Raw genomic sequence first — 24,079 nt, 5'->3', positions numbered from 1 at the left:
CGGTAGAACTTCTAGATGAATTCCCGGTAGAACTTCTAGAGGATTTTTCGAACAAACTCTTAAAGGAATTCCCGGAGAAACTCGTACAGGCATTCCCGTAGGTACACCTAGAGGAATTCCCGAATGAACTTCTAAACGAATTACCAAAAAACATCTTAGAGGAACGTTTCGAGAAACTCCTGGAAGAATTCCGAAAACAAATCTTAGAAGAACTCTTAGAGAAATTGCCGGAGGAACTTTCAGTGGAATTCACGGAAAAACTCCTAGAGGAATTTCCTGAGGAATTCTTTGAGAAATTACCGGAGGAACTCATAGATGAATTTTCGGAGGAAACTGGTCAAGGTCATTCCTTGTGCAACTCCCAGAAATACTTTTAGAGTAACTAGTAAAAAAAATGCCGGAGGAATTTTCGGAGGGACTCCTAGAGAAATTTCCGAAAAAAAGTCAAGGAAGAACTCGTGGAGAAACTACCAGAGGTATTCCTAGATGAGTTTCCTGGACGAACTCTTAAGGCGAAACTGGAAGCATTTTCTCATTTTTTCGGTTTTTAATTTTTTATTAAATAACGAAGCAATATTTTCAAAATCGGTTTTCGTGCACATGTAGAGCATGAATCAAGGTATTTTCTGAATTCTTTTGAGGTGGAAAATGTTTTCCATTTTTGCAAAAACCATTTTTTTTTTGTGAAATTTTGTTCAAAAATGGTTTTTGCAAAAACGAAAAACATTTTCCACCACAAAACAAAATCAGAAGATACCTTGATCCATACTCTACATGTGCACGAAAACCGATTTTGAAAATATTGCTTCGTTATCTAATAAAAAAATCAAAAACCAAAAAGTGAGGAAATGCTTCCAGTTTCGCCTTAAAGATATTCCTTGAAGATTTTCTTGAGGAATTCCCGAAGAAATTCGTAAAGAAATCCCCTGAGGAACTCATAGAGGAGGTCGTAGAGGAGTTCCCGGAGGTACTCCTAAAAAAATCCCGGATGAACTGCCACATAAATTCCTGAGAGAAGTTGTAAAGAAATTATCGATGGAACACCTAGAAGAATTCCCAGGAAATTCATGAAGGAATTTCCGGAAGAACCCGTAGAGGATAAACTCATAAAGGGATTCCCGTAATTTCTAGGGAAACTCCTCGAGATACTTTTAGAGAAATTGCTGGGAGAACTTCTAGAGGAGCGTTTGGGGAAACTCCTGGATGTAGTCCCGGAAGATATCTTGAAGGAACTCCTTTAGAGGAATTCCCGGAGGAACTCCTAAAGGAATTACTGAACGAACTTTACAGGAATTTCCGGCAGAACTTCTAGAGAAACTTCCGGGGAATTCTCAAAGGAATTCTCGGAGGAAACTCCGACATACCCAGTGCTACTTCGTAAATAACTTGCCTGGGGAACTTCTTCTCAGCAGTGAATCAAAATTCAACCATCGCGCAACAATAACGACAATACCCCAACCTGAATTTGTTGCGACATTCTACCCAATGCGACACAGGTTTGTCCTAACTTAAACAGAATAGGACAAAGATCGTGCACCACGAGTTTAGAGACATTTAAGGCTTTGATTGTGATTTTCGAGTGGTAACTTCGAGTCGGTAAACACTGCAACGCTGCTGATGATGTACCATCAAATAGTTTCGATTTTGGGTTGGTAATAATTGATTATTCACAAGTTGAAAAGTACGCAACAAAATCAGGTTCCGTTTTGTCTGCAACAAAAGTTTCCGAGATCATGTCATTATCTGTTGCCAGTTGGGATAAAGAGTAATCGCCGCACCTTCTTTGTTGCTTGTTTTGTGCCTCTTTTGTCTGACAATTCTTTTCACTGTTTCTCAGTGAAACTCGTAAAGGTGTTCCCGAAGATGTTCGAATTCCCAGAAGTACTCCCAGATGAATTCCCGGAAGAACTTCTAGAGACTTTTTTTTTTTTTTTTTTGGCGTAACGTCCTCACTGGGACAAAGCCTGCTTCTCAGCTTAGTGTTCTATGAGCACTTCCACAGTTATTAACTGAGAGCTTCCTCTGCCAATGACCATTTTGCATGCGTATATCGTGTGGCAGGCACGAAGATACTCTATGCCCAAGGAAGTCAAGGAAATTTCCTTTACGAAAAGATCCTGGACCGACCGGGAATCGAACCCGTCACCCTCAGCATGGTCATGCTGAATACCCGTGCGTTTACCGCCTCGGCTATGTGGGCCCTTAACTTCTAGAGACGGTCACGGTGAAACTCTTAGTGTGATTCCCGAAAAAAAATCGGCAAACAATCCCCGAAGGAACTCTTAGAGGAATTCTCGGAGGAATTCCTGGAGGAAATCCTAGAGAAATTCCCACAGGAACTACTAGAACATTCCGGAGAAACCTCTGGAAGAATTTCAGGAAATCTTAAAGAAACTTCTGGAAGTTTTCCAGGAGGAACTGTACAGAAATTTCCAGAAGAACTCCCAGAAGAATTCCCGGAAGAACTTCTAGAGGAATTACCGGAGTAAACTTCTGGTATTTCCAGTGCATTTTTTATGAACTTTTAAAGGAATTCCCGTAAAAAATCGTAAAGGAATTCCCGGGTGAACTCGTTGAAGAACTCGAGGAGGAATTCCCGGAGGTGCTCCTTGAGGAAGTAATTCTCAGGAAGAACTTCTAGAGGAATTGCCGGAGAATCTCCTAAAAGAAAACCCGGAGTAACTTTTAGAGGAATTTCTAGAGGAAGTATTGTGAAAAGTCCCAGTGAAACTTCTGTAGCAATACCCGGAGAAACTCATTGAACATGTCTCGGAGGAAACTCTAGGAACTCGAGAAGAATCTTCTAGAGTTCCCGGAGGAACTCCTAGCGGAATTCTTGGCGAAACTGCTGGAAGAATCTTCAAAAGAGTTGCTGGAGAAATTTCATCTTTTCTGGAGGTGAACACGACAAAAACATGTTTTTTAGAATCACTGGCATTTTCTTCAATCTTCGGCATCCGTAGACTCTGTCTACAGCCATCAGTTATCTTCAGGAACCCAGGGATGGCATGCCCCTCAGTGTGAGTGCAAGTGTGCGCGGTTTTAATATGAAAATGAGCGCACTGTGCACATTTTCAGCACGCAATGCCATCCCTGCAGGAACCCCCGTGGCGCGGCGGCGCACACCTCTATTTACAACATAAGAGGCTCTTTCGCCCTTTTTCAGAATCACAGATGCTTTTTAAATGGTTGCCTTATAGGGTAATTTGTTGTGGTAGTACCTAATGTTGCGGTAATGACAATTGAGCACTTTTTCGATTGAAATGTTACCAAAAAGCATTTTTAATAAATGTATTATGCTTAAATTATGAGATTTCATCGTTTGTGTGCTTAAGGTTTGCCCAAAAACCTATTTAAAAATAACATTTTCTTTAATATTTTTGCTGCTGTGTTCCTAATGTTGCGGTATCTCATATGAATTCAATGGGATACCGCAACATTAGGAACCAAAATTATATTTTACCTCCATAATAGGAACAGTGTGCCTAATGTTGTGGTAAGCGATTTATGATCAAAAACAGTGAGAAACGATAGTTTTTATATTTTTCCAGGCAAATTTGGATAGAAAACTATCGATTAACGTTTTGAAACCATTCATTAGATGGTACGATCGTTTTATTTTAATGAATTTACCTTAACTACCACAACGATGGGCACACTTACCCTACCTTTGGGTGCGAAAAAACTTTGAAAGGGTATTTTTTAGTGCGCAAACAAAAAATCACACGAATCGCCTGCTTGATTTTGTGTTTGCTTATATGTAGAGCAAATCGAAAACAATTCCTAGTTTCACCAAAAATCTGTTTTCTCACATGTATGAAAGCACAACTAGGGAATAAGAAAATAACCCAAGTGTTGATTACTCATTGAGTAATTTGGAGTAGCTTTGATGTCACCACTCAATGTAAGTATGTATGTACTTCACTTGTTGATGCTTGCTTAGAATTTCCTTGGATTGTAGCAGGACATCAACACTGTGGTTGATACGATGAAAAGTTATGGACAATTTTGGAGCAGAATGGATGAGAAGCGGACATGAAGTTCTGATATGAATCACCTAATGAGTTCGTTTATTTCGTATGGGTTTAGCGTAGAAAAGGCTTCAGTTAGCATTGTATGCTCCGCATTTCTAGGATGTTGGCCTAAAAAATGTTGAGCGAAGCTTACATGATAAAACATTTTAATTGACATCCGATGACGTTCGCTTTAATTCTCACACGTACGTGTCTTATTGTTCGTAGCCTCATAAACTCCAGGTACCAATTCTAGTTCACAATCAGCAGACAACCATTGTCCGCAGGAACGGTAGAGCATAGCCCACGTCAAAGTGGTTCATTGTTGGGGCAGGAAACGTGTATTATGTAGGCCTACGGACAGTCGTCGGAAACAAACCACCTTCATCCCTCGAAAGCTCAACCGCTGCCGGCTACCTGCCTGCTATCACTATCAGAAAGCGCCGAGAAGAAAGAAGCGCATTCTCATTGCCACTCAACGATGCTTTTCATGTGTGCTTTACGTGCCATAGTTGTCATCGCAGCTCAAATTGCAGCACGTTCGCCACTTTCTGCGTTATGTGCTGTTTACTGCTGCAAGGCTCAACTCGTTGCTTCACTATTATACCTTACGCCTTTGTTCCCATGCGGTGGAAAACCACCGCTATGTAGGTAGTGGGTATATCGTGACGGTTTTTTTTGTTCATGTTAAGCTTTTTTCTCTGAATAGATAGGCAGGCATGCATTCCAACCCAGACAAGGCCAGCAGGAAAAGCCCCAACTGAACCAAGTGCGCGCTGTAGCTGTATTACACTCTCTCTATAGTACACACAGTCCATTGAGGATTCATGCTATAAGCTCCAGCACGACGCCCACATTGAATAGGATGTTGGAATTCCCTATACGCAGAATTGCTGTCAGAGAACGCCACTCAGGGAAAACCGTGACTGGTTTGAGGTAAGGTAAGGCATTTGCCGGTGAAGCTTGTTATTAATTGTGGAACTTTGTGGATTAGTGTTTGCATCATTAGAAGTTGAAGATGAAATTCCTGTTATAATGACTATTCAGAACATCATTAGCAATATATGATGTATCTCATAGTTTTACTAATTGTTCGAAACTGTTATGAGTTTCTTGAATCGCTCCCAACGTATGGCTCTGATTACTAGTTAGCAATTGTTGAATTTCGTAATATTTTTTTTTATTTTGAGCTTCATCATAGTAGATGAACCCCTTCCATATACAACTTTCACATACCAGTATGGCTTTCAATATTGTTTTTATATTTCTCTCCCTGACAGAGACAAACATCTCTTAATTTACGGGCAAAGTTGAACAAGTTCTATTACTGTTCATGATGATAGATAGATAAAGTCTGTGTTCTACTCAGATTTAGAAGATTTTTTTGGAGGTTTAGCAAGAAGTGACTTTTCACGAGAAAAAAAAATTGAATTCCACCTAGAAAACTTCGACACAACATTTTACCAACACTCCAAATAACGTGATAAAAAAAATTTACGCGGAATACCATGCTCAGAAAAAAATACTTTAGGCTGTTCGTTCTCAGCCGCCTGCGAGCCAATTTTTAGTTTTCTTTCATGGTTCCATACTGGAAAAACTTGTAGTTAGAAAGCACGAAACCTTCGGCAAAGATTTTTGGTTGGTCAAGGATTTACAGTTGATGAGTCGTTTGATGTGAACCACTAGGCGGTACTAGTCACATAATTTAAAAATCAGTTAAATTATGAAATTTCTCGAAAAGTATTTTAAATGCGGTAACATTTTTTCTCGTCAAACATATTTAAGTAGAGTTAAGTATTTTTCATATACCAATGTATTAAACATAAATGTACAAAATTTCATTTCATTCGGCTCACTTAGTCTTGAGACCAAGCAGTTTAAAAAACGGGAGACAATTAATAAAGAAAAATAACTAGAAGTGCTAACTTCGTGTTGACTTAACTGATCAAGAACAAAATTGTACTAATTACAGCTTACGCGGCTTCCGCGAAATCACTAATTTCCATTGTCTCTAATAATCATATCAAAAGATACAACTGAACTGGATCTGATAAAGCAAATCTAGAGCACTGGTACCCAACCTTTGCTCTCGCATCCCCCAGTCTGTTGCCACAACAATTTCCTTTGAACAATCGAAAACTGCCTGCAAGAAGTTGGGGGATCGCGAAACGAAGGTTGGGAAACTATGATCTAAAGCATAGGTTCCCAAACTTTTTTGGTTTGCGACCTCCCTAGCTACTGTGTTTGCTGGGTAACCATCATCATCTAACAAATATTATAAAATAAAAACATAATCCATACTTATACCAATATCAATAAAGTGAAAATGTCTCCCGCGACCCCCCTTCTGGAGGCCGGCGACCCCTCTGGGGGGCCGCGATCCACAGTTTGGGAAACTATGATCTAAAGCAAAATCGAGGACGTAAGAATGTAGTACCACCCACTCCAAAACACTGTGCCGAAGACTCCAACCCTCTAGAATGCAAACCGAGAACACTAGAGCGTCGTATTGAAAGACAAAACTTTCATTTATTTATTTAGTATTACATCAAACTCAAGATGAAACTGAATCAACAATATTTCTCTAAAATACACGGTTCGTGACTGCCGTTCTCCATCGTCGGTCGCGTCCGATGCTCGCCAGATCACGCTCCACCTGGTCCGCTCATCGTGCTCTCTGCGCTCCACGCCTTCTTGTACCAACCGGATGGTTAGCAAACACCAACTTTGCAGGGTTGTTGTCCGGCATTCTTGCAACATGCCCTGCCCATCGTTTCCTTCCGGCTTTGGCCACCTTCTGGATGCTGGGTTCGCCGTAAGTGTTCATCCTTTTCCGCCACACACCGTTCTCCTGCACACCGCCGAAGATCGTCCTTAGCACCCGTCGCTCGAAAACTCCGAGTGCTTGCAGGTCCTCCTCGAGCATCGTCCATGTCTCGTGTCCGTAGAGAACCACCGGTCTTATTAACGTCTTGTACATGGTAGATTTGGTGCGGGGGTGAATCTTTTTTGACCGCAGTTTCTTCTGGAGCCCATAGTAGGCACGACTTCCACTGATGATGCGGCTTCGTATTTCACGGCTAACGTTATTGTCCGCCGTTAGCAAGGAACCGAGGTAGACGAATTCTCCCACCACCTCGAAAGTATCCCCGTCTATCGTAACATTGCTGCCAAGGCTTGTCCTGTCTCGCTCAGTCCCACATACCAGCATGTACTTTGTATTAGCCGCATTCACCACCAGTCCGACCTTTGCTGCTTCACGTTTCAGGCGGGTGTACTGTTCTGCCACCGTTCCAAATGTTCTAGCCAATGATGCAAATGATCACCTCACTAGTGCTCATCACAACTCATCAACTGTATATTTATCGCGTGCGATGGAACTGTGCACTGATCAGCGATGACCAGCAGCAAAGAGGTGGCAAAACGAACATGATGTAAATCACAAACGATTTTGCACACATCTGACTGGGCCGTCACACGCTCGCCCGAACAGCCGAACCATACCGAATAGGTTGGTTTGCGAAACTACGGCATGAACGCTCAACACGCACACCACGGTGCCCCCACAGACCGTTATTATAAAATAAAAATGTCCATCAAAACTAAGTTCAGGGGTCGAATCTTGGTGCCATTCTGCACCTCTGGGCAAATTTTTAAAATAATCCCTAGGAGGAATCTCGAGAAATCTCGATTTGTTGTTTTATACTAAGAAATTTCAAAGAAATCCATGTTCAGATTCAACAATATCGCTTAAATACCTACAAAAAAAAGTCCCCAAAGTATATATAGTTGTTTCAAACCAATGTGATCTAAGTAAGGTGTAGAGATCGTTTTGTGTAATACACAGATCTTTGCAGGTGTTAGTGCGCTGTTTTTTATTTAACATAGCAACCTTCAGCAACCTAACGACGACTGACGTCATACAGTCTGTTGTTGTTGTGTTGTGAAGCCCGCCTAAATTTTCAGCTGGTCCGCTTCCCCTACTTCTACTGTTACCAAGGGTGATCTGCATTTTGTTATTCCATTCAAACACAAAACAAAGGTAAGTTGGCAGCGTTTGGAAAATTTGCAGGATTTGCAAAATTTTCAACATTTCTTTCTATTTTAGGGTCAAATGCAGATGGTGTATTGTTTTAAAGTTTGATGAAAACTTCAATCAAGGGGAATACTGAAATTGACCAAGGAAAATTACGGAAGTTAGTGCCCTAAAAACGACAATTATTCTGCGACACTTCGTTACCCGTGGCCGCAATTTGATAGGTTGGGACAAGGGGTAAAGGAATATCAATTATTCCAAAGTTTTACACTCAAGCTGCTCCAAATTTATGTATTTATTGAGAGGATTTGCCCATTGGAAACCTGCGGGAGTTTTCAACTAGTTTTGTTCTAGCTGATTGTTTCGCATCGCATAAATCGGCAAAGTAGAATAGGCACGCTTGCCAAACGTACATTACTTATGAACTTGTATGACGTCACCTTCCCTCCCCTCAAAAGTTGTTTATTTTTATTCCTCACTAACACAAACAAACGATGAGTTCCTCCACACCTTTATTATATCACATTGGTTTCAAACCAGTATATATTTACCAACGCAACTTTTATTATACATATTTACTACTCACCCAACTCAATTAACTGACTAAACTGACATAAGTATGTTTTTCCAAGCCATGCATCGGTTTTAACGTAAGCATTAAAAAGCGATTTTTCCCTATTGTTTTATGAACATATTACACATTCCAGTGTTATACATTAAAATTTTCCCTAATTCTACAACATGTTTACTATATTACGAGGAACCAACCTTCCGGAGACCACAAAGGGATCTAAGATATGTGGAAAAAGTTATTGACTGAAAACCGAATAGCATGGAAACGCTGTTTAACATGTAAGGAACAACAATAAATAATCAAATCTCGTCATTTTATCGATCGGGTAAAGGCTTCATAACTTTTTCCATGAACTTCGCATCGCTTTGCGCTCTTCGGAGGTCTAATTCATCGTGAAATTTGTTACAGAAATCATTAATCGAATTATTTTTAGGGACCAAGGGGTGACCCCAAGCGATTTTTCATTGAAGAAGTAAATTTTCTCATAAAATCGTCTGAAAAACTAAGAATAACGGGCGCAAAAAAATAGTTTTCCCGATCGACCTGAAAATTTTGCACAGTTGATATGGGACCAAAATGGAACTCAAAAAGTATACAAGAACTAGAGTTTTTGCATTTTTTATATTTTCCCTTATAAACCGTGTCCCATGTTATTACATATACGTCGTAGTTTCCTGTTCTTCTAAAATTGGTGTACTATTAGATCTTTATTTAACACATATTTCTCAGTAATTTTCTAGTGTTCATGTGCAAGAATATGTAGCACTTTTCATTAAAAAAATGTTCAAAATTCTAGGCAAAGCAAATCAAAGATAATCGTACACACCGTAGTTGCTACTCCGTGATTGACCAGAGTTGCACAGAGAACCAAAGAAAGCAAGGTTTGGGAATAGCTAACCATTCTCAATGTGCACAATTCGAGAGTTCAATATTTGAAAGTCAATAACGGCGCTGGCCACGTCCTTACGGTCATCGGATCGATTATGTGTCATACTCGCCCCATATAGGAGCGATACATTTACAACAAGGAACAATACAATTACTAAACACTGAACGCCCCTGTTCAAAATGCTAAGCAATATCGAAAAAAAGTATAAATTTGTTTTCGACTATTGTGACTGAAAACGTTATTCATTTTAAGAAAACTGCCTTCAAAGACCTACTCCAGTTTTTCTAACCCTAACGTTGGTAATCAAAAGCACACATGACAAGCGTTTTTGCATTTTTTTTTTCTGATTTTTGTACACTGCCAAATGTTTGGTAAGTCAGTTTAATCAGTAAATTGATTTAGATGAATAGTAAATATGTATATTTGAAGTAACGTTATCAAATAAACACGGGTTTGAAACAACTTTGAACACTTTAGGGAAAGTTTGTGTAAGTATTTAAGCGATATTGTCCAATCTGGACATGGATTTCTTTTAAATTTCTTAGTACAACATCATCAAATCGAGATTTCTCGAGATTCCTCCTAGGGATTATTTTAAAAATTTGCCCAGAGGTGCAGAATGGCACCAGGATTCGATCCCTGAACTTAGTTTTGATGGACATTTTTATTTTATAATAACGGTCTGTGGGGGCACCGTGCACACAGAAGCAACATTCGCATGTACCGATACCATACTAATAAAGCTTCCAGCCAACGATGCTTCGCGATAAGCTGTCGAAAAGCATCGAAAGCGATGAAAAGAGATGCTTGGCTAGAACGCAACGGCTCAACGGCGAAAAGGAAGAGTCAACTATGCTGATTAGTGTTGAGTCCGTTCGTGTGCTACTCGTATGGGAGGTTGATTGAATAAAGCGAGGATGGGTGAAAACGTATTCGTTGTCGAAAGCAAATCGCATCATTTCGCGAATGTTTTCATCAAATAGCAAGCTTGGTTCTAGCAATAATATCCATGTCATCCGCAAAACATACAAATTAGCTGGATTTCGTGAACATCGTACTCCGGCTGTTGAGCCCGGCTTGTCGCATAACACCTTCCAGAGCGATGTTGAATAGTAGGCAGGAAAGTCCATCACCTTGTCGTAGTCCCCGTCGAGATTCGAATGAACTGGATAGTCCACCCGAAATCCTTACGCTGTTCTGCACACCGTCCATCGTTGCTCTTATCAGTCTGGTAAGCTTCCCGGGAAAGCTGTTCTCGTCCATGCTTTTCCATGCTGTGCGGTCGATACTGTCGTATGCCGCTTTGAAGTCGATGAACAGGTGGTGCGTTGGAACCTGGTATGCACGACATTTCTGGAGGATTTGCGTACGGTGAAGATCTGGTCCGTTGTCGACAGGCCGGTGATGAAACCGGCTTGGTAACTTCCCACGAACTCATTTACTTTAGGTGATAGACGACGGAAGATGATCTGGAATAGCACTTTGTAGGCGGCATTCAAAATGGTGATCGCTCGGAAGTTTTCACATTCCAAATGGTCGCCTTTCTTGTTAATCGGGCAGATTACCCCTTCCTTCCACTTCTCCGGTAGCTGTTCGGTTTCCCAGATCCTGACTATCAGCCGATGCAGACAGGTGGCCAACTTTTCTGGGCCCATCTTGATGAGTTCAGCTGAGATACCATCCTTACCAGCTGCTTTGTTGGTTTTGAGCTGGTGAATGGCATCCTTAACTTCCCTCAGCGTGGGAGTTGGTTCATTTCCGTCCTCCGCTGCACTGGCGTCGTCGTTTCCTCCGTTGCTGTGGGCTCCCGTGCCTACGTTCTCCACGCCATTCAGGTGCTGATCGAAGTGCTGCTTCCACCTTTCGATCACCTCACGTCTGTCCGTCAAGAGGCCTCCGTCTTTATCCCTGCATATTTCGGCTCGCGGCACGAAGCTGTTGCGGAATGCGTTGAGCTTCTGATAGAACTTCCGTGTTTCTTGGGAACGGCACAGCAGTTCCGTTTCTTCACACTCCGCTTCTTCCAGGCGTCGCTTTTTCTCCCAAAAGAGGCGGGTCTGCTGTTTCCGCTTCCGCTTATAACGTTCCACGTTCTGTCGAGTCCCTTGCTGCAGCGTTACCGCCCTCGCTGCTTCTCCTCCAAAACCTTTCTGCACTCTACGTCGAAGAGTCTGGTGGGAGTTGTACATTGTTAATGTACTCACAGATCATATACAGGGGATGGCCAAAATGTTTGGGATAGGCTACTTTTTTTCTCCCACAAAAAAAAATCAACATGCTGTAACTTTTCATAAAGTTCATCAAAAAATCTCAAATTTTGACTGTTTGTCAATCTATAATATGTGCATCATTGGTACAAATTTGGGCTCGATTGGTCAATCTTTCGCGAAGCTAGAACTGTTCTCGTAAAACATTATTTTTTAGACTTACAATTTTGGAACTGTCATATCTCCGAAATCAGTAAACCGAATTGAATGAATTTTTTAACGTTTATCAACACTCTATTGATACTAAATACGACATTATTAAATGTAATATTTTCTCACGGTGAATTTAATTATACCGGGTTGAAATTTTTACCCATATAGAGAAAAAAAAGTAAAATTTACAATACCACACAAAAATTACTAAATGTCTCCTTCCTTCAATTTAAATAGGCTCTAATATATCTGATTAGAGGTAACTTGAGAACAGAAATGGAAAATCTTTGGATATCAATACTCAAATTGATTGACATTGATGTAAAAAAATTACATTTTTTCGAGAAAAATCCAAAAAGTGTCAATCCATGATAACTTTTTTCAACGTTTAAAAAGTACCGATGTTTAAATAGTTTGTGAAGAACTTACATATTGTTATTGTACGTTCAAAATTTCATTCAATTCGGTTCAATCGTTTCCGAGACATGACAGCTCAAACATGAGTTGTTTAAAAAATAGTGTTTTACCCGATCGGTTCTAACTTTGCGAAAGATTAACCAATCGAGCCCAAATTTGTACCAATGATGCACATATAATAGGTTAACAAACAGTCAAAATTTGAGATTTTTTTATGCACTCAATGAAAAGTTATAGCATGTTGAACTTTTTTGTGAGAGAAAAAAAGTTGCCTATCCCAAACATTTTGGCCACCCCCTGTATCAAAAGACGTCGAAATTTGGAATGGCGCTTACGTCACTTTGCAGAAGTACGGCAGTGATGATGTAAGTATGTAATACGACCCAATCCAAAACACTTTGCCGAAGACTCCAACTATCTAGGATACATACTAAGAACGGATCTATGACAAAAGGTCGAAGGTCAAAATGTCGAAGGTCAAAAGGTCGAAGGGTCAAAAGGTCGAAAGGTCGAAATAAAAAAAAACTAGGACAAAAGGTCGAAAGGTCGAAATGACAAGCGGTCAAAAGGTCGAAAGGTCGAAATAACAAAAAAATAACTAGGACAAAAGGTCGAAAGGTCGAAGGGTCAAAATACTAAAATAACAAGGCCAAATTTCGAGAGGAAGAAGGTTGGAAGGTCAAAGGCTCGAAGGCTGTAGTTGGTAATAAAACTGAAAGGCCAGGATTCGTTAGGTACGAAAAGCGGATTTCAAATTTATTCAAGTACCTGCAGTTTGATGATTTACGCCAAAAATATTTTTCGCATTGCGTCACTCATAATCAATATGAGTTTTTGGATGGAATAAAAAGAAATGGTCAAAACGAATAGAAAAATTACGTAAAACGTATCAAAAATGCAATGTCTAATAAGTACATTGAACTAGAGGTTATTAAAAAAATAAAATGAAACGTTGATCTTCACATGTTTTGATATTTAAGTAGATCTTTGTAGGAGATCTCTTTGGACATATTTAAAATCAAATTTAAAATAATCGTTGTGATAGTATAACTAGAAAGAATGACATATTTTTAAAAGAAGGAAAGATATTATACACAATTATATTATTAGTAAGTATGCCAAAAATTATCAAAAAGCACTACTAGAAAGAACAGCCTATGTTTAAAAGAAGGCATAATTCTATTAAAAAATATAGTAATAATGTCAACAACTGCCGAAAAGCATTACTAGAAGCATTACTATGGTTGGCTTTTCGGTCCGGATAAATTATAAGCGGGGTGATACTATTTCATCCGACGTTTCGACCCTTGGTTTGGGCCTTCTTCAGGGAGGTCTAAAAAACGTGTGTTTTATTATCTGTTTTAAATTAATAGTAGTAACGCCAATAATTGTTCAAATGAATCATGCATTTTACAATAAACTAGTACTAGGAAAACGCCAACTATTACAAAAACCCACTGTAATTAAAGGTTGGATTCCCGTTCCGGTCAGGAAATATTGTCGACTTCTTAGGAATAGTGTATGCTTGTCATATAATATAAAAATTCATACAATGACAGGCAAAGAAAGCCCTTAAATTAATAACTGCGAAAGTGCTAAAAGAACACTAAGTTGAAAAGATGCATTCCTAGCTGCAGTGAGAATGTAAAGTAAGAAGGAAGAGGAAAGAAAAAAAAATAATGGTTATTTTGATCTTCTGTATCATCGTCATTGTTCCCCTTCATCCATTTTTCAATTTGACCTTTCGACCTTTTGTCCTGGTTTTTTTTTCAATTTCAACCTTTCGACCTTTTGACCCTTCGACCTTTCGTCCTTCTGTCCTAGGTATTTTTTTTTATTTCGACCTTTCGACCTTTTGACCTTTTGATCCTTCGACCTTTTGACCCTTCGACCATTTGACCGTCGACCTTTTGACCTTCGACCTTTTGTCCTACAACCACTTAGAACACTAGAGCATCGTATTGAAAATTAAAACATATCTAGACCACTTTTTTTCGAATGAGTGTAATCAGTTTCGTACCTTTTAATTCCGCCCTATTTTTCTTATCCTGTCCGAAGCTATCCACAGTGGATAACTGACACTGAGGGAGATTACAAGTGGTAGTCGAAATACGCGTATCTGTCGAAGGATAAGCAAAATAGGGCGGAATTAAAAGGTACGAAACTGATTACACTCATTCGAAGAGGATATTCTGCTTAGAGGGTTTGAAAAAGTCGGTACAAATATCTAGACCAGTTTCAGCATATCTAGTTCAAAACCAATGAAATGGACGAAGTAGGCAGTGACCGCGAGTGGAAGTATTTTTTGTTTGTGACAGCATTTTTTTTCCGAGTTCGATTTTCTTCATTCGGCTGATGATCTGGCTGGCCCTACGCCACCCGGGTAACAGATACGTGAAAAAGTGTTTAATAGGGCCGAGCGTTTTGGCTTTATGGAGTGTGTGGTTGTGGTTTGCTTGATTAGCGACTGTTTTCCGGTGAATCCGGATGTGCTGATTGTGGCACTAATGCGGTGTTACGTGACATTCGAGTGTTACGTGAGTTCCATTGCCACCAATCTCGTTGACTGATTGCGAACAGGATGAAGATCTTGAGAACCGCGGTGGCGTTCCGTTGAAAGGGAGGTGGCTCATCGCCAAACAAATGCATTGATCCAGCTAATGGTGAAGGTGGAAGGAAGCCTATTGCAAATCTGCATTCAAGCCATCAATCAAGAGATCCTGAAGCACATCGTTGGATTACAAAGCCATTTGGTGAGATCTTTCTGGTTTAGTTCTTTTTGAATTATTTTCTATTCATATATAAACATTCAAATCATCATTATGGTCCACTGCACGAATTTATGCTGGCCTGCTTACTCTCACACGAAATTTGACGTTTGAGTTGTTTTTTTTTTCGGATTTCTAACTTCTTTACTCGTTTTACGCGATCTTGTTTTATTTTTTTTGATAAATTGAGATGTTTTTTGTTGTTGTTTAACGCGATTTTTTGTTCATTTATTTTTCTTTTCTTTCACATATTTTGTTATTTCTCGAGTCGCCATTTTTTTTCCTCGCGTTGTAAACATTTATTGGGAAGTTCCGATGACCCTGGAGGGATCGGTTGTGCTTGTGCGTCGCACTGAGCCGAAACATACATATTTATACAATAAATAGAAAAAATCTTTTGATGAGATCGAAGTAGAGTAGACAGTGACCGCGAGTGCGTGTGTTTTTTTGCGTTCGACAGCAAATTTTTCGTGTGAAAATGTGTGAGCCAATTTTCGTGATTTGGCTGATGATCCGGCTGGTCCTACGCCACCCGATTGCATTTCGGCAATCGTCGCTGTTTTGCGTGTGTACATATCGATCGCGGTCGGTCTGTTTTGGGGCGGCTAAAGTGAGCCACCGTAGTATTATTCAATCGTGCCGTAATCTACCTTTACTTAAAATATCATATCTACTATAAACTAATGTTTACTTTTTCAGCGTTAACCAGGTAAATGAGGTAAACTAAATTTATAAAAAAATGTCATGCGCTTTTTCGCCAAGGAAAGCATCCCATTAAACCCCATCCACATCCAACTCCAGATATCTATGAAGTGGGCCAAGTTCTTGGACATATTCTGAGTAGATATCTAATCAACATTTCCTCCCCATCCCCGCTGATCGTAAGGACCTGGCCAGGTGTCGAGAGTTCGTTAAATGAAAGGTTTGTCAAGTCCCAGGCAACTTTTCTGGCGCATTAAACGTCTCTAACGACAGCCACCCCAGGATGTGTACGGTCGGCTATGCTATGCTATGCTATGCTATGCTATCTAGTTCAAAACCAATGAAATAAAAGAGTAACACCAATAAATTAAGACGACTTTGCTGAAGACCCTAACCATCTAGGATGCTTGGCAAAAGCACTGGAGCGCTTGCTCATCAAAAGCCGCAATTGATCGTAACTAGGGGTGTTTAAGGTAGTTGCGAACATTTTGTATTACCTCTGAATTATGTCTTATTAGTAGAAATCCCGCTTTGCAATCATTTTATGTTGTAGCGACTTAAATTTGGCATGCAAATAAACCCCGGAGACCAACCATTTAAAAATCATAAGAACCACAGTACACAGTTTAACTTAGAGTTTTTCGACGATGATGATAAACTGTCGCTAACGTGGGGAACATATCCTGCAGAGACACTTTTAACCTGCAGAGCAAACGTTGAGCACCACAAAACTGATTCATGTCGATTTTAATCGTGAGCATCCACAGCCAAGCTTGATGCATCTAACCTAGGGCATCTATGGACTTTCCAAATATTGTTTAGGATGAGCTATTATTGGAATACTATAAACAGAGAAACCAACATACCTAAACAATATACAAAGCAACCAATAAAGTGGCTTCTACACAATGTGGAATGCTTCAAAGATACTTCCACCTGATATTCCACCCAGTCCCGACTACGAAGGACAAACGTAGCAAAAACGAAGCTGCAACCTACCTTGCAGCTGCCTCTAACCTCTTTATGGCAACACATGAATGAAAGAAGGCTCCACATTGGGCCATGTGCTTACTGCTGTTGACCTAGTGACTGCCTTGTCTGCGGTACGAAGCGAATGCAGCAATCTCTTTGTTAGCGATGAAAATTGCTTTCTTATTGTGGTGTCACCACTGTGCCACTCGATGCACTGGTTTCGCTGGTGGTGATTCATTTCGGTGAACCCGAAATGAGCTTTCAATGGAGAAGAAAATATGGAACGGCTTTGACGAGACGATATTGGTTTGTTTCTGGCTCACTACTATGCAGACGTCAAGTGGCACGAGTCAAGGATTGTTGGCCTCTGCGTTTGACACTTGCAAATTGCGATTCCACGAAACAGTGTAAAAGTTTCCAGTTATTAGCACAGAAAATCCACTACTCGTGTGTGATTATCGGCACGAAAGGTCGCACGAGAGCGGCGTGCACTGGAACACTTTCCTCTCGTATTCGGAGAAACAGAACGCCCTGGAAGCGTTGCCAGACTTTTACTTTCAGAATGTTTGAGGCACGATGTGAACAAAAACAATATGTGATTCATTTAGAGCTTTTTTGTCAATATGTTTCAATATCAAACAATGAATAGACTCCAGGCGATACACGGTCTCACTCAACGACCTGAAGAGCTTAAGCTTGATTGACAGTCCGTAGCTGCTTGCGACTAACAGACATTGTCAGTGGGTGAGTGTTGATGATCCTCTATTTTCAGGCGAGTATGACGCTTGCTACGTCACATTTCAGGCCAATAATGTGGCGAGGGAGACACTTGCCTACGACAGACCGTTGGGTTCTCTGCATATGGATAAGTTCATGCTGAGATGTTGTTGGGAAGTGGCTGTGTGGCAGAGGGTGCCAAGCGTAAGATGACAGATTGCGCGTGTGTTGATTATTCTGAAGATGATGCGGCACAGTTCGCATGTTGATCAGCTTTTAGGAGTGAAATGGTAAATTGAGCAGAGTTAAGCTGTGTTAGTGGCACATTCCACATCCAGCTATGTTTGTACAGCGAACAAAAAAGACTACCAGCTAGTTAGTTGATAATTCTAGTTATTCCCACCTTTTAATGGATATATATAACATTTCTGCCACACTGCTCAGTATGCATATAAAATTGTGTCACTGTTGTATGTACAAGTCCGGTAGAAGCGAGAGCGTGCAAACAACGTGTTCATTTTTGCAGCGCAGTGATGGAAATAATCTCCAAATTCCAAAATCCCATTTTCCCGGTCAGCTCACACGAAACCACTCTCGTTGCGGTGGTCGTGCCACGTTATGAATATAAGTTGCCTTGTTCGAACGAAACCAACATAACTTTGCAGCCCCGCAGAAGCCAAGAAGGGAAGGAATGGATGTAGTGTGGATACTTTGGGGCACAAATTATCATAATGCTCCGGGATCCAGTGCAGTCAGTGCGTGCGTGTACGTCCTGCCGCACACCGGTGGGACTCGTGGTCGTCGGTCGGTAGGTCGCTCGACGGTAGTTCGTTTCCATTAGATGGAACATGTTAGTGCTGCTGCTGCTGCTACTGCTGGTTGACCCTTGGTTTCGGAAGTCGTCTAGTGGCTCGCGTGAAGGTGCACTCCAACGACGATGTTGGCCAATATACGTGCGTGGTGCTACAAGGATTTGGGACTGGAGGAACGGTAGGTCGGGACAGGTGTTGTGCGGACAGTGATTGGTGCCGTGTGTGTGGTGTCCGTGAAAGCATGTAAATATGACATAAACACCGATAGAAAATTTATGATGGCTGGAATATTCCCTGATTGATTATGGACGAAATGAAACATATTTCAAATAGTTGAGTGTTGAATAACATGTTGTAAAGTGGTCCCATTTTGGTAGTTCTACACGTAAACACGATGTAACTAAATTTACCCAAGGCAAACATGTATTCTTAACAAAACACCTTTCGCTTTCCTTGCGCGAATTATGTCCCCATGCTGTTTCTTCCTCCATGTAATATAGCACAAATTTGTCACTCGCAGAAACAGCTCGACAAATACCTACATATTTAGCGACAATGCAATCTAATGGGGCAACGGGGGAGGTAGCTAGTTCAGTTGTAGTGGAGGCACTTCCGAACCGGATGTCCTCGAAATGGTTCGCTTTCGATGGTACCACATTCATGTTTGTCGAATAGCTCCCGTCACCGAATATGCCATCATTGGGACTTGACGACGACGACGACGACGTTGACATTTGTCGTTCAAAGGCCTTTTGCTTAGGTTCGTTTCCTTTTCTCGGATTGTTTGGTCGTGTGGATATCAGGTACCTATGACGGCCACGTGTAAGCATACAAATGAAACGGACAGGAATTGTGCTATTTAAGGATGTTATGTTTTTATAGGGTTGAGATTTTTTTATTTATTCCAACGTCTTCAACAATGAAGTTGTACTGACTGAATTAATACCTAGTAAATAATTTAAATGGCACGATATGCTGCGCAATTCAGATCCCATTGTGATCCACTAGCCTCTGCCCAGCAACTCCTATCCCTACTTTCACGCGGTACCGGCCGGAAACTATGAGCAACCTTAGGGAAGATCGGGTAACCAACCCCGGTGGGAACTTTGGTCGTAGGCTAACAGGGAAGGGGGGTTTGCTTCGGCAAACCTGAGCGTCTGTTCTCCAGGAGGAGCGGCTCACAACAGCGTCTGACCCCCACGTAAGGGGCGGCTGATCTACGTCCGAGTGCCAGGGAAGGACTCTAAGCTCAACTGTGCACTATGGTCCTCCGGAAAGTAGGGGGTTGGGGTCAGGCCCTACGAGCCAGCCGTAATAAACCATTGTAACGGAAAATCAGCAACAGAATAATACGAACCGAGACCAACGGCAACGACCCGAGCGAACAAAAAGGACTTGCGATTGGAAACTCGGTACGTGGAACTGCAGATCTCTCAACTTCATTGGGAGCACCCGCATACTCGTCGATCTACTGAAGGACCGCGGGTTCGGCATCGTAGCGCTGCAGGAGGTGTGTTGGACAGGATCCATGGTGCGAACGTTCAGAGGTAATCATACCATCTACCAGAGCTGCGGCAACACACGCGAGCTGGGAACAGCTTTAATTGTGTTGGGTGATATGCAGAGGCGCGTGATCGGTTGGTGGCCGATCGACGAAAGAATGTGCAGGTTGAGGATCAAAGGCCGATTCTTCAACTTCAGCATAATAAATGTGCACAGCAAACATTCCGGAAGTACTGATGATGACAAGGACGCATTTTACGCGCAGCTCGAACGCGAGTACGATCGCTGCCCAAACCACGACGTCAGGATCATCATAGGAGATTTGAACTCTCAGGTAGGCCAGGAGGAGGAATTCAGACCGACGATTGGTAAGTTCAGCGCCCACCAGCACACGAACGAAAACGGCCTACGACTCATTGATTTCGCCGCCTCCAAAAATAATGGCCATATGTACCTTTTTCCAACACAGCCTCCCTTATCGTTACACCCGGAGATCACTACAGCAGACGGAATCTCAAATCGACCACGTTCTGATTGACGGACGGCACTTCTCCGACATTATCGACGTCAGGACCTATCGTGGCGGCAACATCGACTCCGACCACTATCTGGTGATGGTCAACCTGCGCCCAAAACTCTCCGTCATCAACAATGTACGGTACTGGCGACCGCCACGGTACAACCTAGAGCGACTGAAGCAACCGGATGTCGCTTCAGCATACGCGCAGAATCTCGAGGCCGCGTTGCCAGACGAGGGCGAGCTCGATGAGGCCCCTCTAGAGGACTGCTGGAGTACAGTGAAAGCAACCGTCAACGACGCTACCGAGAGTACCATCGGGTACGTGGAACGGAATCGACGGAACGAATGGTTCGACGAAGAGTGCAGAACGATTTTGGAGGAGAAGAACGCAGCGAGAGCCATAATGCTGCAGCAAGGGACCCGACAGAACGTGGAACGTTACAAACAGAAGCGGAAACAGCGGAAACCCGCCTCTTTCGGGAGAAAAAGCGCCACCTGGAAGAAGCGGAGTGTGAAGAAATGGAACTGCTGTGTGGTTCTCAAGAAACACGGAAGTTCTATCATAAGCTCAACGCATCCCGCAACGGCTTCGTGCCGCGATCAAAGATAGATTGAGGGTTTCAGCAAAATTTTGCTGAATTTTGCTAAGCTGAAGGCATTAGCAAAAATTGTACTGAAATTCAGCAAAATTTTGCTGATTTGTTCAGTAAACTCTGCTTATCACCAGTAACGTTTTGCTGAAATTCAGCGAACTTTGCAGAAAATTCAGTAAAAAAATTGCTGGGCCCTTCAGCTCGGCAAAATTGAACAAAATATTGCTGAAAGCTTTTGGTGTGCAGGGATAAAGACGGAGGCCTCTTGACAGATGGACGTGAGATGATCGAAAGGTGGAAGCAGCACTTCTATCAGCACCCGAATAACATGGAGAACGTAGGCACGGGAGACCACGGCAACCAACTCCCACACTGATGGAAGTTAAGGATGCCATTCATAAGCTCAAAACCAACAAAGCAACTGGGAACTCATAAAGATAGGCCCAGAAAAGTTGGCCACCTGCATCGGCTGATAGTCAGGATCTGGAAAACCGAACAGCTACCGGAGGAGTGAAAGGAAGAGGTAACACAGCGCAACATTTTTTTGTCTCAAGAGCAAACTTATGTGTCTCCGAAGGATTTTGGGCCGCTGAATCCGAATCCGGGCTCAGATTTGCTCTAACACGTCTCAATTTTGAGCTATACCTCCATTTATAGGGCAAATATGCGATTTTGGGCTTTTTTGACTGCAAGCCATTTAGCTTGGAAATATTTTTTTTAGGCAATCAAAAGGTTAATTGGTCCATTAACATCTAAATTAACGACTCATGCAAAATTTTTCGTTTTACCATATCAAATTTGATAGATTTAAGCATTTTATGTCAGTATGTGAACTTGCATGCAACTTTTGGAGGGTGGCTTGTATGGGAAAGTACGATCTACACATAAATCGCTTAAAACTATCAAATTCGATTTGGTAAAACGAAATATTTTGCATAAGTCGTTAATTTAGATGTTAATTGACCAATTTATCCTTTGATTTGTTGATAAAAATATTTCCATGCTTAATGGCTTGCAGTCAAAAAAGCCCAAAATCGCATATTTTGCCCTATAAATTGAGGCACAGAGAACAGACATCCAGGCTAGAACAAATTTCATTCGGAAATTTGTGTAAGGATTTGAATCTTTACTTGAGTAAGGTTGCAAACCAATACACGATGACAACACTAACGCCACCAAACACGATATTGCCACAGTCAGTGGTGAATTGAAACATTTCATGTGGTGAATTAAATTAGTATGGGAAATTAACCGATTGCAGCGCCACGCTATTGCCACTTGTGTTGCCGATTTCAAATGGCCGTTAAATTCCTTACACAGTTTTGGAACTGGACTTGGATGTCTGTTCTCTGTGATTGAGGTATAGCTCAAAATTGTGACGTGTTAGAGCAAATCTGAGCCCGGATTCGGATTCAGCGGCCCAAAATCCTTCAGAGACACATAAGTTTGCTCTTGAGACAGACAAAAAGTTAATTTTTGTTACGCTGTGTAATCTGCCCCATTCACAAGAATGGCGGCCATTTGGATTGTGAGAACGTCAGGGCGATCACTATTTTGAATGCTGCTTACAAAGTGCTATCCCAGATCATCTTCCGTCGTCTGTCACCTAAAACGAATGAGTTCGTGGGAAGTTATCAAGCCGGCTTCATCGACGGCCGGTCGACAACGAACCAGATCTTCACCGTACGGCAAATCCTCCAGAAATGCCGTGAATACCAGCTCCTAACGCATCACCTGTTCATCGACTTCAAGACGGCATACGACAGTATCGACTGCGCAGAGCTATGGAGAATCATGGACGAAAACGGTTTTCCTTGGAAGCTGACTAGACTGATTAAAGCAACGATGGACGGTGTGCAAAACTGCGTAAGGGTTTCGGGTGAACTATTCAGTTCATTCGAATCTCGCTGGGGACTGCGACAAGGTGTTGGACTCTCATCAACATCGCTATGGAAGGAGTGATGCGACGAGCCGGGCTTAACAGCCGGGTAACGATTTTCACAAAATCCGTACAATTTGTGTGCTTTGCGGACGACATGGACATTATTGCCAGAACATTTGAAACGGTGGCAGAGCTGTACACCCGCCTGAAACGCGAAACAGCAAAGGTCGGACTGGTGGTGAATGCCTCAAAAACAAAGTACATGCTGGTAGGCAGAACCGAACAAGATCGGATCCGTCTGGGTAGTAATATTACGATAGACGGGGAAACTTTCGAGGTGGTGGAGGAATTCGTCTACCTCGGATCCTTACAGACGGCTGACAACAACGTGAGCCGTGAAATTCGGAGGAGCATCATCAGCGGAAGTCGGGCCTACTACGGGCTCCAGAAGAAACTGCGGTCGAAAAAGATTCACCCACGCACCAAATGCGTCATGTACAGAACGCTAATAAGACCGGTGGTCCTCAACGAATATGAGATATGAACCATGCTCGAGGAGGACTTGCAAGAACTCGGTTTTTTCGAGCGACGCGTACCAAATATTGTTGATTATGTCTTGTCTTAAATGTGATGGATGGATTGCAGAAGGTACTCCTACTGGTATCCTAAATTGAGCTACTGCTGCAATCCCAGAAGAAGCTCCATGGAAGACTCCCAGAAAGCACTCATGGGAAAAATCCTGGCCGATTCATAGATGGATTTATTTTGAGAATGCCAGAAACAACTTATTTACGATTTCGGAAGATTTGAAGGAATTCCAGAATAAAAAATCTTTCGGAAGAACCTCAGGATAAACTTCTGGGAGAATCCCAGAAATGTTTGAAGTAATTTTAGATAGAATATTTAGGTAAATCTCACCTTAAGCTTCTGGAACAATTTAGAGAGAAAAACTTGAATGAAATCCTATTTTTTTGGGAAACTTCTGAAAGAATCCCCTTGGAATCTTAAAAGGAACATTATCTTCGAAACAACTCCTGAAAAAAGTCCCAAAAAGAACTTCTGAATAAATTCCAGGGGCTGAGATCCTTTTTTAGGTATTTAACAAGATTTTCTCATCAAGAGAAAGGAATCGTACGAGATTACCTCAAGGAGTCCCAGAAACATTATTGAAGGAATCCCAGCGAAGTAACCTCTTTGGGAAAACCTAAAAGTAGTACTGGAGATATTTAAAGATCTTGCTTCAGGTATCGAACAAGAAACA

The 24,079-nt window shown here is 41.7% G+C and overlaps 1 protein-coding gene across 9 annotated transcripts in view; it reads left to right on the top strand.

Annotated features, from left to right (window-relative positions):
* The first annotated feature begins 17,724 nt into the window (after positions 1-17,724).
* Positions 17,725-24,079, top strand: part of LOC109399355 (voltage-dependent calcium channel type A subunit alpha-1) — a 119,590-nt gene continuing 113,235 nt past the window's right edge. For 6 of the 9 annotated variants that reach the window (XM_062858478.1, XM_062858477.1, XM_062858476.1 and 3 more), the window contains exon 1: positions 17,727-18,498. In XM_062858478.1, coding sequence (XP_062714462.1) covers positions 18,446-18,498 — 53 coding nt within the window. In that variant the 5' untranslated portion in view covers positions 17,727-18,445. Of the gene's footprint in view, positions 18,499-24,079 lie in introns of all 9 variants that reach the window. The other 3 variants (XM_062858481.1, XM_062858480.1, XM_062858482.1) reach the window with 2 other exon arrangements.

This window comes from Aedes albopictus, chromosome 3, assembly GCF_035046485.1.
Source record: "Aedes albopictus strain Foshan chromosome 3, AalbF5, whole genome shotgun sequence".
NCBI classification, from domain to species: domain Eukaryota; kingdom Metazoa; phylum Arthropoda; class Insecta; order Diptera; family Culicidae; genus Aedes; species Aedes albopictus.
This window is presented reverse-complemented; position numbering and strand designations above follow the sequence as displayed.